This window comes from Chiroxiphia lanceolata, chromosome 25 (genome assembly GCF_009829145.1).
Source record: "Chiroxiphia lanceolata isolate bChiLan1 chromosome 25, bChiLan1.pri, whole genome shotgun sequence".
In the NCBI taxonomy this organism is placed as follows: domain Eukaryota; kingdom Metazoa; phylum Chordata; class Aves; order Passeriformes; family Pipridae; genus Chiroxiphia; species Chiroxiphia lanceolata.
Genome location: NC_045661.1, coordinates 6,401,244 through 6,417,027, shown reverse-complemented (window position 1 = coordinate 6,417,027; position 15,784 = coordinate 6,401,244). Strand labels below are relative to the sequence as shown.

Genomic DNA, 15,784 nt, shown 5'->3' with positions numbered 1-15,784 from the left:
TACACAAACCGCGGGGGGGGCGGGGGGGCCCTTGTTTACCGGACCCTCCCCGCCCCAAACCCCCCCGCACCCCAAACCCCCCGGGGGGGCCGAGGGGGTCCTGGGCTATGGCTTTTCCTTTGGGGGTCCCACATGCAAGGGGGGGCTCGGCCGCGGCCCCCCCGCTTTGGGGGCGGGGCTTTGTCGTGACAGCGGGGCCATATCGCGATAGCGGTGGGGGAGGGGAGCACGGGGGGGCTGCAGCAACGCCCCCCCCGTCTTGTTGAAACCCCCCCCGCTGTTGCAGCTGGGGGGGGGGACAGAGACCCCACACCCTAATTTGGGGGGGTCATAAAGACCCCACACCCCAAAATGGGGGGGGTCACAGAGACCCCAAATGGGGGGGGGGTCATAAAGCCTCTGAACCCAAATTTGGGGGGGTCATAAAGACCCCAAAACCCCCTGGGGGGAGGTACAGAGATCCCACACCCCAAAATGGGGGGGTCGTAAATCCTCTGAACCCCAGTGGGGGGGGGCACAGAGACCCCAAATGGGGGGGGGGGGTGTCATAAAACCTCTGCACCCCAATTTGAGAGGGGCCATAAAGACCCCAAAACCCACTAGGAGGGTCACAGAGACGCCACACCCCAATTTGGGGGGGGTCATAAAGACCCCACACCCCAAAATGGGTGGGGTCACAGAGACCCCAAATGGGGGGGGGGTGTCATAAAACCTCTGCACCCCAATTTGGGGGGGCATAAAGACCCCAAAACCCACTGGAGGGGTCACAGGGACCCCACACCCCAATGGGGGGGGTCATAAAGTGTCTGAACCCCAATGGGGGGGTCACAGAGACCCCAAATGGGGGGGGGGTCATAAAACCTCTGCACCCCAAATTGGGGGGTCATAAAGACCCCACACCCCCAAATGGGGGGGTCATAAAGACCCCAAAACCCACTGGGGGGGTTGTAAAGACACCCCCCCAAGTCGGGGGGGTATTTTGGGGTACAACACCCCCCCCATAAAAGGGTCTTTCCAGTGTACAGAGACTGAACCAGTGCCGGGACCAACCCTGGGGGGACACCCCAAACTGGGGGGGCCGCTCCTCTCCCCCCCTCCTTCCTGCCCCCCCCTCCCCGGCCCCCCCCAAATTGCTTCTGTGTCCTTATTGCTGCGAGTCCCTCGGCCGGGGGGGGCACAGAGACCCCGGGGTGGGCACAGAGATCCCCGGGGAGGGGGGGGGGCACAGATCCCGGGTGGGGCACAGAGACCTTGGGGAGGCGCACAGACCCCCCCATCCCCCCCAAGCACGGGGGATCCCCCAAATTTGTGGCGCTTTAGGGAAGGAACATGCTGGGGGGGGTCACCCCTGAGCCCCCCCGGCCCCCCCAGAGCAGGGGGGACACCATGGGGGGCATCCCCACCCCCCCCAGAATAGACCACCCCAAAAAGGGGGAGGGGCAGATGAACCCCCCTCTCCCAGGTAGAGGGTGCAGGGGGTCCCTGTTTGTTTGGGGGGGTCCCCATTTGTTCAGGGGGTCCCTGTTGTTCGTTGGGGGGGATCTCTGTTTATTTGGGGAGGTCCCAGTTTTTTTTTTAGGGGGGTCCCAGTTTGTTTTGGGGCTTCCCCATTTTTTTGAGGGTACATGTTTATTTTGGGGGTCCCCATTTTGTGGGGGGATCCACATTTATTTGGGGGGTCCCTGTTTGTTCAGGGGGTCCCTGTTTGTTTGGAGGGGGGTTATTTGGGGGGTCCCCATTTATTTGGGGGGTCCCCATTTTTTTGGGGGGGTCCCTGTTTGTTCAGGGGGTCCCCATTTGTTCAGGGAGTCCCTGGTTTTTTTTGGGAGGTCCCCATTTGTTTGGGGGGGTCCCCATTTATCTGGGGGGTCCCCGCTTATTTGGGGGTTCCCCGGGTTTTTTTGGGGGGTCCCCATTTATTTGAGGGCTCCCCATTTGTTCAGGGGGACCCTGCTCGTTTTGGGGGGTCCTGCCAGTTCGGGGGGGCCCCTGCTGGTTGGGGGGGGTTCCCCGCCTGTTTCTGGGGGGGTCCCTCCCTGCCTGGGGGGGTCCTCTCGCCGGGGGAGGGTGTCCAGCGTGGGAACTCTCGGCTACTCCAGGAGATCCTGCGGAAACACGGGAGCGTCACCCCGGGGGATCCTCCCAAAATGGGGGGTTCGGGGGCTCAGGGGGGTCTGGGGGGCCGGGGGGTGTCCCCCCACACTGACCTCGTCGGAGTCGTCGTGGAAGCCCCCCTTGGTGGGGGCAGGGGGGGGCTCCAGCCCCTCGATGCCGTCGGCTCCGGAGGCCTCGGCGTGTTGGCGGAGCACGGAATAGCGATGGACCAGGAACCTGGGGGGCATGGGGGGTCAGGGGGGCATGGGGGGGGCACGGGGGATTGAGGGGTATGGGGGGTCAGGATGTCAATGGGAGGGTCAGGAGGTCAATGGGGCAGTCAAGGGGGTCAGGGGTTTTGGGGGGGCTCGGGGGTCAATGGAGGCATTGGGGGGGATTGAGGGGGTATGAGGGGGACAGGAGGTCAGTGGGGGGGTCAGAGATGGTCAGGAGGTTTTGGGGGGGCCAGGAGGTCAATGGGGGATCAGGGGGGCAATTTGGGGGCACAGGGGTGTTTGGGGGGTCGGGATGAGTTTGGGGGGTCGGGGGGGGATTGGGGTGGTCAGGGGGTCAATGGGGGGGGTTAGGGTGGGATTGGGGGGGGTCAGGGAGGGGTTTGGGGGGTCAGGGTGGGATTGGGGGGATCAGGGGGTTTAGGGGGGATTTGGGACGTCAGAGTGGGATTGGGATGGGAAGTGAGAGATGGGATGGGATGGGATGGGATGGTTTGGGATGCTTTGGGATGCTTTGGGATGGGGTGGATGGGATCTGTGCCCTCACCTGCCCCCACAGACGTATCTCTTGACCAGCACGGCCCCGGTCACGGCCACCACCACGAGCGCGGCCACCACGGCCAGGGCCACGGGCACGGAGCTGCCTGAGGATCCCTGCTGGAAAACCGGGAAAGCACGGAGCTGGGGGGGCAGGGACACACCAAACACCCCCCTTGAACACCCCTAAACACAACTATCCCCCAAAAAACACCCCCCTCCTCCCACTGACCCGGGGGATTAATGGCCACCATGGCCAAGGCCCCCAGGATGGAGCTGCCAGAAAAGTGAGAAAACTCGGAGCTGGGGGGGAAGGAACACCCCAAAACACTCCTTTCTCCCCCCAGACGCCCCAAAATACCCCCAAACACCCCCATTCCCCCTAACACAGCCACCCTCCTGCCGATCCCAGGGATTTAACGGCCACCACAGCTGGGACCACTGGGATGGAGCTGCTGGAAAACCAGGAAAACCCAGAGCTAGGGGGGCAGGGACACCCCAAACACACCCCCATGAACACCCCAAACACCCCCCTCCCCCCAAACACCCCCCTCCTCCCGCCGATCCCGGGGATGAGCGGCCCTGGCACCAGGATCGGGGTGGGTTTGAGGAGGGTTATCCCGCCCATCCCGGAATTCCCGGTTCCCCGGGGACACCTGGAGCTGTCCCACCCCCACCCGGAGCTGTCCCAGCACCCACCAGCTGCCCGGGGCTGAGCAGGTCACTGGTGCATTTCTTCTTCATGTCCGTCTCCTCCCGGCTCGGGCTCTCCCCTCCGGAACATTTGTCCCCCGGGATTTTCCGGTACCTGGGAGCGGGGAGGGGACACCCGGTGACCCCGCAGCTCCCAGCACCCCTTCCCGGGGATCCCACAGGACTGGGGGATGCCAAGGGGGATTCCTGGTACCCGCTGGTGCGGAGCAGCTCCCGGCGGCCGTACAGGCAGAATTCCAGGTCGTGGCCCTTCAGCTCCGGCTGCTCCACACACTCGGATTGGTTCTCCGGGCGGTAGTACCCGAAATCACTGTGGGAACAGGGAATGGGATGGGATCCCATGGCATGGGATGGGAATGGGGATTAGTTCTTCGGGCAGCAGTACCCGAAATCACTGGGAACAGGGAACACGCGGCATCCTGTGGGAACGGGAAGGGCACAGGATGGGATAGGAACAGGAATGGGATGGGAATGGGGACTGGTTCTCAGGGTGGTAATACCAAAAACTACTGGGAATAGGGAATGGGAGATGGGATCCCACGGGATGGGATGGGAATGGGGATTGGTTCTCCAGGCAGTAGTACCTGAAATCACTGAGAATACGGAATGGGACGGAACCCAATGGGAATGGGATGGGATGGGATGGGATAGGAATGGGAATGGGATGGGATGGGGATGGGATGGGAATGGGAATGGGGATAGGATGGGAATGGGGATGGGATGGGAAAGGGAATGGGATTGGGAATGGGAATGGGGATAGGATGGGAATGGGGATTGGCTCTCTAGGAGGTTGTACCCAAAATCACTGCAGGAACAAGGAATGGGATGGGATCCCATGGGAATGGGGATGGAATGGGATGCGAATGGGGATTGGTTCTCCAGGCAGTAGTACCCGAAATCACTGGGAACACGGAATGGGATGGAATCCCATGGGAATGGGATGGGATGGGAATGGGAATGAGACTGAGAATGGGACGGGAATGGGGATGGGATCATTTGGGATGGTTGGATCAGTACCACAGGAAGTCCTGCAGGGTGCAGGGGCACACAGAGCACTGGGGGCTGTGTTGGGATGGTTTGGGATGGTTTGGGATGGATGGATCAGTACCACAGGAAGTCCTGCAGGGTGCAGGGGCACACGGAGCGCTGGGGGCTGGCGCTGAAGCCGCGCCCGTTGCGGCAGAGCGAGGCCTTGCGCAGGCGCCGGAACTGCTCCTTGTACCCCAGCACGCAGCCGTCACTGGGAGCACTGGGGTCACTGGAGTGAGCCAGCCAGATGGTGTAGTCCTTGTCCTCGCCTGCTCGGGCACGGGGACACGATGGAGGGGACACGGACACGGACACGGCCCGGCCTGGGCTGCAGAGCCACCACTGTCCCCAAGTCCCCAGTTCGGGTTATCCCAACTCCAGCCTGTCCCTGTGTCCCCAGCCCAGGTTATCCCAACTCCAGCCTGTCCCTGTGTCCCCAGCCCAGGTTATCCCAACTCCAGCCTGTCCCTGTGTCCCCAGCCCAGGTTATCCCAACTCCAGCCCATCCCCAGCCCAGGTTATCCCAACTCCAGCCTGTCCCTGTGTCCCCAGCCCAGGTTATCCCAACTCCAGCCCATCCCCAGCCCAGGTTATCCCAACTCCAGCCTGTCCCTGTGTCCCCAGCCCAGGTTATCCCAACTCCAGCCCATCCCCAGCCCAGGTTATCCCAACTCCAGCCTGTCCCCATGTCGCCAGCTCAGCTCCCAGTCTGTCCCCAGCCCCCCTTGTCCCCATCCCAGTCTGTCCCTGCTGTTCCCACAGTCCCCATCCCAGTTTATCCCCATCCCAGCCATCCCCATCCTTGGTTGTTCCCTGCTGTCCCTCTCCATTGCCCCCATCCCCTCCATCCCTCCATCGCCTCATTCTCTCCATCCCCCATATCCTTCCATCCCTGCATGCCCCCCATCCCTCCATCCCCCACATCTCTCCATCCCTCCATCCCCCACATCCCCCCATCCCTCCATCCCCCCCATCCCCCATATCCCCCCATCCCCTCCATCCCCCATATCTCTCCATCCCTCCATCCCCTCCCTGTCCCTGCCCCTCTCACAGGTCCTGCTGAGCAGCTCCCCAAAGTCCACGGTGTAGGACACCCAGTGCCGGGCGGGGAAGGCCCCCCGGAATCCCCACACGCTGACGGTGCTGGAGCGAGCCCCTGGCTCCGAGGCCAGGCCCGTGAAGAAGAGCGGCTCGGGGGAGAAGGTGTGGCTGTACCAGCACTGCCCCTCGTCTGGGGAGAACCTGGGGGGCACAGGGGACAGTCAGGGACCCTCAGGGACAACCTGCGGCTGTGCCAGCACTGCCCCTCATCCGGGGAGAACCTGGGGACACAGAGACCACCAGGGTGAGACCACTGGGGTGAACTTGGGGTGTCCCAGCACTGCCCCTCATCTGGGGAGAACCTGGGGGCAGGGGGGGTACAGTCAGGGACCACCAGGGAGGGGGTGCCCCAAAAACAGGGACCACCAGGAAGGGAGACAGCCCAGAACCAGGGACCACCTTGGAGAACCTGGGGGGCACAGCACAGGGACCACCAGGAAGGGGGACAGCCCAGAACCAGGGACCACCTTGGAGAACCTGGGGGGCACAGCACAGGGACCACTGGGGTGAACCTTGGGGGCACAGCCAGGGACCCTGGGGAGAACCTGGGGTGTCCCAGCACTGCCCCTCATCCAGGGAGAACCTGGGGGCATGGGGGGCACAGCCAGGGACCACCAGGGACAACCTGGGGGAGCACGGGGGGCACAGTCAGGAACGACTGGGGAGGGGGATGCTCCAGAAACAGGGACCACCAGGGTGAACCTGGGGAGCACAGCCAGGGACCACCGGGGAAGGGGTGCCTGGGGATGGGGGTATCCCAAAACCAGGGAGCCCAGAGTCAGGGACCTCAGAGACAGGGACACCCCAAAGCCAGGGATAACCCAGAGACAGGGACCTTGGAAATGGGAGCACCCCAAAAACAGGGGTAACCCAGAGCCAGGGACCCTGGAGATGGGGGTACCCAAAAACAGGGATAATCCAGCGCCAGGGCAGCCCAAAGCCATGGATCCTACAGAACCAGGGACCCTGGACACGGGGACACCCCAAACCTGAGGGATGCCCCAAACACAGGAAGTCCCCAAACCCAGAGACACCCCAAACCCCCATGATCCCCCAGACTCACAGGAGGGTGTTGAGGGGCTGGTTGGTGTGCTGGATGGCCACGAGCAGCCCCCCCGAGTCGAGGATGCCGTAGTGGTGGGGGCCCCGCAGGGTCCGGGCCCAGCTGTAGCCGCCGTCGTCGGACACGAACACGTCGGGGCTCATCACGGACATGGCCCCCCCGACGCTCCCTAGGGGGGCTCACGTCAGTCCGGGGGGCACCGGGGGGGTCCCTGCAGCCCCCCCGGCCCCCCCGTACCGTGGGCGAGGACGATGCCCACGGCGCTGGGCTCCGACAGCGGCGCCATGGGCACGTTGAGCTTCTGCGAGATGCTGTACGAGGCGTGGATGTGCAGGCTGCACTGCAGGGGGGGCACTGTCAGCACCCTCAGGGGGGACACGGGACCCCCACGGAGCTCACAGGACACCCACGGGGCATGCAGGACCCTCGGGGGGACATGGGGGACCCTTGCGGGGACACGGGACACCCACAGGGCTCACAGGACACCCACGGGGCACGCAGGACCCTTGGGGGGACATGGGACACCCACAGGGCTCATGGGACCCCCACGGGGCTCACAGGACACCCACGGGGCACGCAGGACCCCCAGGGCAGACAGCGGACCCCCATGGTGCATACAGGACACCTAGGGGGGATGTGGGACCCCCACCAGGCACATAGCACTCCCATGGCACACCCACAGGATCCCCATGGGACGCACAGGACCCCCAGGGACCCCCACGGCACCCACGGGACCCCCAGAGCACCCATGGACCCCCCCAACCCCAAACAGCACCCACAGAACCCCCATAGGACCCACAGGACCCCCAGGGGACCCCCATGGCACCCAAGGATCTCCTATGGCACCCATGGGACCCCCACGGGACCCCCAGGATCCCCACGGACCCCCTATGGTACCCCCAGGCACCTCCTGCAGACCCCTCAGACTCAGGGAGCCCCCAAACCTCCCCCCAGCCCCCCATGAGGGTCCCACCCGGGGGTCCTACACACAGGACCTACACCCAGGGGCTCCCTCCGCAGCCCCCAGTCTGAGGGTCTCCCCCACCCCTCCCTCACCTCTGGAGTTTGGGGGTCCCCTCTGGGGGTCCCACTCCCCTCCTCCCCTCCCCAGCCCTTCAATCTGGGGGTCCCACCCAGGAGTCACACCCACCTTCCCCCCAGTTTGGGGGTCCCCACCCAGGGGTCCCACCCTCCTCCTCCCCTTTCGGCCCCAGGTTGGGGGTGTCGTCCCCCCCTCAACCTGGGGGTCACCACAGGGGTCCCTCCCCCTTGTTGAGGGTCTCCCTCCTCCTTTGGGGGTCTCGCCCCTCTTTGGGGTCCCCCCATTACCGTCTCCCCCTTTGGGGTCTCCCTCCCCCTTTGGGGGTCTCCTCTCCCCTTTGGGGTCCCCCTCCTTGCGGGTCTCCCTCTCCCTTTGGGATCTCACCCCTCCTCCAGGATCTCCTCCCCCTTTAGGATCTCCCCTCCCTTTAGGGTCTCCCCCCCCCTTTGGGGGTCTCCCCTTCCATAGGATCTCCCCCCACACTTTGGGGGTCTCCCCCTCCCTTTGGGGTTGCCCCTTTTGGTGTCTCCTTCCCCCTTTGGGGTCTCCCTCCCCCTTTAGGATCTCCTCCCCCCCTTTGGGGGGTCTCCCCTCCACTTTAGGCTCCCCCCCTCTTTGGGGTCTCCCCCATTGGGAGACCCTCCCCTTTTGGGGTTCTCTCCCCCTCCCTTTGGTGCCTCCTCCCCTTTTGGGGGTCCCCCCCTCCCTTTGGTGTCTCCCCCCCTTTTGGGGTTCTCTCCCCCTCTCTTTGGTGTCTCCCCCCCTTTTGGGGTTCTCTCCCCCTCCCTTTGGTGTCTCCCCCCTTTTGGGGTCCCTGTGGTCCCACCTGGTCCCCGCTGGGGGCGGTGCCATCACAGGGGCTGTTGTGGGGTCTGCGCAGGGGCTCCCACTGCCCCCCCCGGTCGAAGGTGATCACGGAGCGGATGGAATTGTCTGGGATGGGCACAGGGAATGTCCGGGAATGACAGGGAACAGGGGGGCTCAGCACAGCCCTCGACATCCCCCAGCACCCCCAGTTTGGGGGCAGGGTTTACCCCCCTCCCTCCCACCCGGGGCCTATCCCAGAGGAGGATTTGTGGGGTGGGATCCCCCTCCCCTCCATCCCCCCAGATCCCAAATCCCACCCCCGTGGAAGATTCTTGGGATGGGATCTCCCTCCCCTCCATCTCCCCAGATCCCAGATCCCAGATTCAAGATCCCAGAGGAGGACTTTTGGGATGGGATCCCTCTTCCCTCCATCCCCCCAGATCCCAAATCCCATCCCTGTGGAGGACTTTAGGGATGGGATCACCCTTCTCTCCATCTCCCCAGATCAGATCCCAGACCCTAAATCCCATGCCAGGGGAGGATTTTGGGGATGAGATCACCCTCCCCTCCATCCCCCCCATCCCAGATCCCAAGGGAGGATTTGTGGGGTGGGATCCCCCTCCCCTCCATCACCCCAGATCAGATCCCAGACTCCAAATCCCACCCCTGTGGAAGATTTTTGGGGTGGGATCCCCCGTCCCTCCATCCCCCCAGATCCCAGGGCAGGATTTTTGGGATGGGATTACTCTCCTCTCCATTACCCCAGGTCCCTGAACCATGGAGAGGATTTTTGGGATGGGATCACCCTCTTCTCCATCCCCCTTAACCCAGATCCCAGGAGTGGATCCCAGTGGTGGATCCCAAGTATGGATCCCAGGTCCCAGGGATGGATCCTACAGGCAGATCCCAGATCCCAGGGTGGATTCCAGAGCCCAGGGGTGGATCCCAGGGACAGGTCCCAGATCCCAGGGTGGATCCTAGCAGGGGGGTGGGGGTGGATCCTGGGTCTCGGATCCCAGGGTAGATCCCAGAGGTCGATCCCAGATCCCAGGGGTGGGTCTCAGCCCCCATTGATGGATCCCAGAGTAGATTCCAGCTTCCAGGGGCAGATCCCAGACCCTAGGGGTGGATTCCAGATCCCAGGGATTGATCCCAGATCCCAGGGTGGATTTCAGATCCCAGGGGTGAGTTCCAGATCCCAGGGGAGGATTCCAGATCCCAGGGATGGATTCCAGATCCCAGGGATTGATCCCAGATCCTGGGGTGGATTCCAGCTCCCAGGGATGGATCCCAGATCCCGGGGTGGATTCCAGATCCCAGGGATGGATCCCAGATCCCAGGGATTGATCCCAGACCCCAGGGGTGGATCCCAGATCCCAGGGTGGATTCCAGCTCCCAGGGATTGATCCCAGATCCCGGGGTAGATTCCAGCTCCCAGGGACTGATTCCAGATCCCGGGGTGGCTCCCAGGCGGACCCCAGGTGGCTCCCAGCGCACCCTCAGCCAGCACGCTGGTGATGAAGGTGCCGCGCAGGGAGGTGACGTTGGTGAAGTCGGTCTCCCCGCCCGTGGTGGTGTACAGGTGCCTCTCCAGGGACTTGGAGTAGAGGATCCCGCGCTCGTCCGACGTGTAGATGGTCCCGAATCCCGTGTCTGCAGTGGGGGGGGGCGGGAAGCACCAAATCCCCAGAAAACGCAGCGGGCGGGGGGATGATCAGCAGAGTCCCACGAGGAAACCCCCCCTGTGCTCCCCCTGGAGCTTCCCGGGGGTGTCCCCCCATCCCTGCCTGTGTTCCAGGGCTGTCCCACCATCCCTGCCCATCTCCCAGGAGTGTCTCACCATCCCATCTCCTGGGGGTGTCCCCCCATCCCTGCCTGTGTTCCAGGGCTGTCCCACCATCTCTGCCCATCTCCTGGGGGTGTCCCATCATCCCTGCCCATCTCCTGGGGGTGTCCCACCATCTCTTCCCATCTCCCAGCAGTATCCTGCCATCCCTGCCCATCTCCCGGTGCTCTGGATCCCGCTCCCAGATCCCGCTCCAAATCCCAGATCCCACCCCTGGATCCTGATTCTGCTCCTGGATCCTGATCCCAATCCCAATCCCACTCCCGATCTCCCTCCCAGTCCCAGATCCTGCTCCTGGATCCCACTCCCGATATCGCTCCCGATCCCAATCCCACTCCCAGATCCCACTCCTGCTCCCGGATCCCGCTCCTGCTCCTGGATTCTGTTCCCAATCCTGCTCTGGATCCCACGCCTGCTCCCAGATCCTGCTCTCACTCCTGCTCCTGATCCCAGATCCCACTCCCGATCCTAATCTCACTCCCGCTCCCACTCCTGATCCTGCTCCCACTCCCAATCCTGATCCCAATCCCAGATATCGCTTCCGGATCCCGCTCTTAGTCTCACTCCCACTCCTGGATCCCACTCCCGATCCCGTTCCCAATCCCGATCCCACTCCCCGATCCTGTTCCCGCTCCCTCTCTCACTCCCAATCCCACTCCCATTCCCATTCCCACTCTCCCTCACCCCCGGGCTCATCCACGTGCATGAACACCAGGTCGTCGTTGGCGGCCAGGATGGAGTAGAACTGCTCGTGTCCCACCGAGGGCAGCTGGGCCATGTTCCAGGAATCCCCCTGGTCCAGGGACACGTGGATGCGCCTCATGGTGCCCTGTGGGAGCAGCAGCGCCGGGATAAGCCGTGGGATGGCACAGGGAGACCACGGGACAGCGGGAAAAGCGGGATCGGCACCTGCTCCGTCATGACGGAGGCGAAGAGGAAGCGGCCGCCCATCCCGAAGGAGTAGATCCGGGAGCCGATGGTCCGGAAGGATTGTCCCAGGTCGGGGGTTTTCTTCAGCTCCAGGAATCCCAGATCAGCTTCTTAACACACGGGAGGGGGGGTCAGGGGGCTCCGGAGGGGTTTGGGATGCTCCTAACCCCCCATCCCACGAGACTCACTGCAGGAATTGTTCAGGAACGTGGTGAAGAAGATGGTGTCGTTCCCGCCCCTGAGGGAAGAGGGAATTTGGGAATTCAGCCCCAAGAAAAGGGCTGAGATGTAATTTGGGGAGGGGAGGAGGGGGGGTGATTCTCAAAATGTGGTCCCCCCCCATTCCAAAATCCAGCAGGGACTCACCACTTGGCCAAGCACACGGATTTGTGGATCTCCCGCCAGCGCTCCCCGAAATCCGTGGAGATCCAGAGCCCGTTCTGGGACAGGGGGGATCGGGATCGGGATGGGCTACCCTGACAACCCCACCCCGTGTGCCCCCAGCCCGGGGCCCCACCAATGTCTCCAGCACCCCAAAAGTGTCCCCAAACACCCCAAAAGTGTCCCCACGCCCCCTCCAAGGATCCCAGTCATCCCACAGGTGTCCCCAGGTGCCTCACAACTGTGCCCAGACACCCCAAAAGTGTCCCCACCCTCCCCATGTGTATCCCAGTTGCCCCCCCAGTGTCCCCAGTTGCCCCCGAATGCCCTGAGCTGCCCCACAAGTGTCCCAAATTACCCAAAAGTATTCCCTAGTCCCCCACCAGTGCCCCCAGTTGCCACCCCCATGCCCCCAGTTTCCCCCCTAGTTGCCCCCCAGTTGCCCCAGTGTCCCCAGTTGCCCCCCCAGTCCTCCCAGTCCCCCCAGTGTCCCCAGTACCTCGGTGCTCAGTGCCAGCAGGCGCTCTGCCCGCTGGGGGCTGTAGGAGATCTGGGCCAGGGGGTGGAAGGGCAGCTCCGTGGGCACGAAATTCCGGGCAAAGTCCCAGGAGCGGAAAATCCGCCCCCCACGCCCGCCCCCAGACACGTCCCCCGTCAGGATCACCTGCATTTGGGGGGTGTGAGGGGGGTGTCAGGGGATTCTGCTGGAATTTCAAGGGATTTGGGAAAGATTTGGGGGGATCTGGGGGGATTTTAGGGGGATTTCAAGAGACTTTGGTAGAATTTCAAATGATTTGGGAAAGACTTTGGGGGATTTGGGGGGATTTTAGGAGGATTTCAGGGGATTTTGGTGGAATTTTGGGGGATTGGGGGAAGATTTGGGGGGGATTTTGGGGATTGTGATGCAATTTCACCCCACGCAAAACGCAAAACACAAAACACCCCACGAGGGAAAGCCAGGGAAATTTGGGGGGGTTCCCAAATTCCCAGATCCCTCCCCTCATTCCCGGCTCCCTGCCCACCTTCCCAGAGTTCTCGGGCCCGATGGCCATCCCGAATTCCGTGCGGATGAAGGTGTTGTTGATGAGCCCCGTGATGTCCTGGAAGGTTTTCCCGTAATCCTCGCTGGAATTCCGGAGGGGTTAAGGGGGCGGGGTTAAGGGGCAGGGTTGGGGGAGGGGTTAGGGGGTGGGGTTAAAGGGGGAGGGCTAAGAAAGGTGGGGTTAAGGGGGTGGGGTTAAGTGGGGCGTGGTTAAGGGGTGGGGTTATGGGGGGTGGGGTTAAGGGGTGGGGTTGGGGACGGGTTAAGAGGCAGGGTTAAGGGGCAGAGTGGGGGGGTTGGGTTGGGGTGGGGTTAGGGGGTGGGGTTAAGGAGGGAGGGGTTGGGGAGGGGTTAAGGGGGTGGGTTAAGGGAGCAGGGTTAGGAGGGGCAGGGTTAAGGGGGGAGGGGTTAAGGGGGGTCCCGTTTTGGGGGGGTCAAGGGGGTCACCTGCGGTAGAGCTTGGACTGCCCGAAGCTCATGATCACCAGGGGCACATGGAATGTCGTCAGCACCAGGATCACCTGGGAAACAGGCACGGGGGGGTCACACGGGGGTCCCTGGACACCCCACGGGGGGGGGGCCCTCCCTGCACCCCCTGCCCTCCAGCACCTCGGGGGTGGGGGGGACAGGGGGGCATAGGGGGACCCCCAACCCCACAGGGCATGGGGGGACAGAGATCTCAGCCCCACAAGACATGGGGGGGACACAGGGACCCCCAACCCACAGGGACATGGAGGGACAGAGAGACCCTCAGCCCCACAGGTCATGGAGGGGACAGAGGGACCCCCAGTCCCACAAGACATAGCGGGACCAAGGGACCCCCAACCCCACAGCCCCTCAGGGACACAGAGGGGACAAAGGGACCCCAAAAGTCACAGGGACATGGGGACAAGGAGGGGACTGAAAGAACCCCAATCCCACAGCCCCACAAGGACACTGGAGGGACAAAGGGACCCCCAATGCCACAGATCGTGAAGGAGACCGAGGGACCCCCAGTCCCACAGCCCATCAGGGACATTGTGGGGACAGAGGGACCCCCAGTCCCACAGGACATGGGGGGACCAAGGGACCCCCAACCCCACAGGTCACAGGGGGGACCGAGGGACCCCCAACCCCACAGCCCCTCAGGGACAGGGGCGTTCACAGCCCCTCGGGGGGACATGGGGACCCTGCTGTGCCCCCCCAGTGCTCACCCCGGTGCTGTCGCCCACCCAGGACAGGGACACGGAGCCACTGAGGTCATCGAAGACACACTGCGGGGGGAGAGACGTCACAGGGACCCCCAGAGCTGGGGGGGACAGCAGGGGACCCCCCACAGCGACAGAGCCCCCCCCTCCATAGCAACAGACCTCTCCAAAGGGACAGACCCCCCCATAGCAACAGACTCTCCCCACAGGGACAGATCCCTCCACAGGGACAGACCCCCCCCCCAGGGACAGAGTCCCTCATAGGGACAGACCCCCCCATAGCGACAGATTCCCCCCCCCATAGGGACAGACCACCCAATAGGGACAAAGCCCCCCCCATAGCGACAGACTCTCCCCACAGGGACAGACCCCCCCATAGCAACAGACCTGCCCCATAGGGACAGACCCCCCAAAGTGAGAGACCTCCCCTCAGGGACAGACCCCCCCATAGGGACAGAGGCCCCCCCCATAGGGACAGACCCCCCCATAGGGACAGACCCCCCAAAGTGAGAGACCTCCCCTCAGGGACAGACCCCCCCACCAGACCCCTCCCAGGACAGGGCTGTCCCCTGCCACCCCCCCAGGACGGTGACACCACCCTGCCCCCCCCCTCAGCCCCTCCCGGGCCGTGCTGGGACCCCCCACCCCAGAGAGGGAGGGGTCCCACCCACGGCCACCCCCGCCAGCCAGGGACCCCCGGGGACACGGGGGGACTGGAGGTGCTGCGGGGGGGGCAGCTGGGGACACTCGGGTGGGTCTGGGGACACTGGGAGGGGGCATAGGGACACTCATGGGGGCCTGTCTGTCCGTCTGTCCAGCCCGGGGGATGCAGGGGGGGATGTCTGCCTGTCTATCTGTCTGTCTGTCCATCCCAAGGGGTGCACGGGACGATGTCTATCTGTCTGTCTGTCCGTCCCACCACCACGTACCATCACATGTGGGGGGTCGGGCTCTACCAGGGCAGGGAGTGTCTGTTTGTCTATCGCCCTGTCAGTCTGTCTATCCGTCTGTCGGTCTGTCCATCTGTCGGTCCATCTATCTGCCTGTTTGTCGGTCTGTCCGTCTGCCTGCCTGTCTATCGGTCTGTCCGTCTGTCACTCTATCACTCTATCGGTCCGTCTATCGCTCTGTCCCTCTGCTTCTCCGCCTACCGCTCTGTCCGTCTGCGCCTCTGTCTATCGCTTTATCAGTCCGTCTATCGCTCTGTCTTTCCGTCTATCTCCCGTCCGTCTCTCCGTCTCTCTATCAGTCCGTCTGTCCCTCCGTCTCTCCGTCCATCCCTCTGTCAGTCCGCCTGTCCCTCTGTCTCTCCGTCTACCGCTCTGTCCGTCTGTCCGTCTATCTCTCTATCAGTCCGCCTGTCCCTCTGTCTCTCCGTCTATCTCCCTGTCCGTCCGTCAGTCCGCCCGTCCCGCAGGGCGGGGGCGGGGCTGGGGGGCGGGAGGTGCGTGTCCCGTCCGTCCCGGCCGGAGGGCGGAGTGTCCCCGCGGTGTCCCCGCCGTCCCCGCGGTGTCTCTGCTCCCCGCACAGCCCCCTCCCCTCTGTCCGTCCGTCCGCCCGTCCGCGCTCACCTGGTGCGTGTTGTTTCCGAGCGCGGCCGCCGCCCCGCGCAGGTCGGCGCAGGCCTCGCCACCGCCGCGGGGGTCCCGGTGCGGCCCGCGGTGCCTCAGCCCCAGCGCGGCCCCTGCGGCCACGGCCAGGCCGAGTCCGAGCGCCAGACCCAGCGCCGGGCCCGGCCCCGCGCCCGCCCCGCGTCGCGGCCCCATCGCGACTCCCGG

At 64.0% G+C, this 15,784-nt stretch overlaps 1 protein-coding gene across 2 annotated transcripts; it reads right to left on the bottom strand.

The window, feature by feature from the left end:
- Positions 1-2,011: 2,011 nt before the first annotated feature.
- Positions 2,012-15,744, bottom strand: SORT1 (sortilin 1). 2 transcript variants are annotated; one of them, XM_032710441.1, is made up of 20 exons: positions 15,578-15,744; positions 14,013-14,072; positions 13,267-13,340; positions 12,800-12,902; positions 12,277-12,441; positions 11,763-11,836; positions 11,585-11,634; positions 11,376-11,506; positions 11,151-11,295; positions 10,118-10,273; positions 8,640-8,746; positions 7,009-7,111; positions 6,772-6,940; positions 5,659-5,849; positions 4,687-4,876; positions 3,772-3,888; positions 3,564-3,672; positions 2,875-3,008; positions 2,208-2,331; positions 2,012-2,105 (listed from the first exon to the last, which is right to left on the bottom strand). In XM_032710441.1, exons 3-20 carry the CDS (start codon positions 13,296-13,298, stop codon positions 2,091-2,093), a joined length of 2,115 nt encoding a protein of 704 aa, XP_032566332.1. In that variant the 5' UTR covers positions 13,299-13,340; positions 14,013-14,072; positions 15,578-15,744; the 3' UTR covers positions 2,012-2,090. The 2 variants fall into 2 exon arrangements, with proteins under 2 accessions (XP_032566332.1, XP_032566331.1); XM_032710440.1 differs by having other exon boundaries at positions 2,875-2,984; positions 15,578-15,614.
- Between the last annotated feature and the right edge of the window lie 40 nt (positions 15,745-15,784).

Excerpts from the sequence above, each read along its gene's own strand:
- SORT1 (XM_032710441.1), bottom strand. The coding sequence starts at position 13,298 with ATGAGCTTCGGGCAGTCCAAGCTCTACCGCAG. Across the intron at positions 10,274-11,150 it reads GCACGTGGATGAGCCCGGGG|ACACGGGATTCGGGACCATC; the intron begins GTGAGGGAGAGT and ends CCCCCACTGCAG. Across the intron at positions 6,941-7,008 it reads GGGCATCGTCCTCGCCCACG|GGAGCGTCGGGGGGGCCATG; the intron begins GTACGGGGGGGC and ends GAGCCCCCCTAG.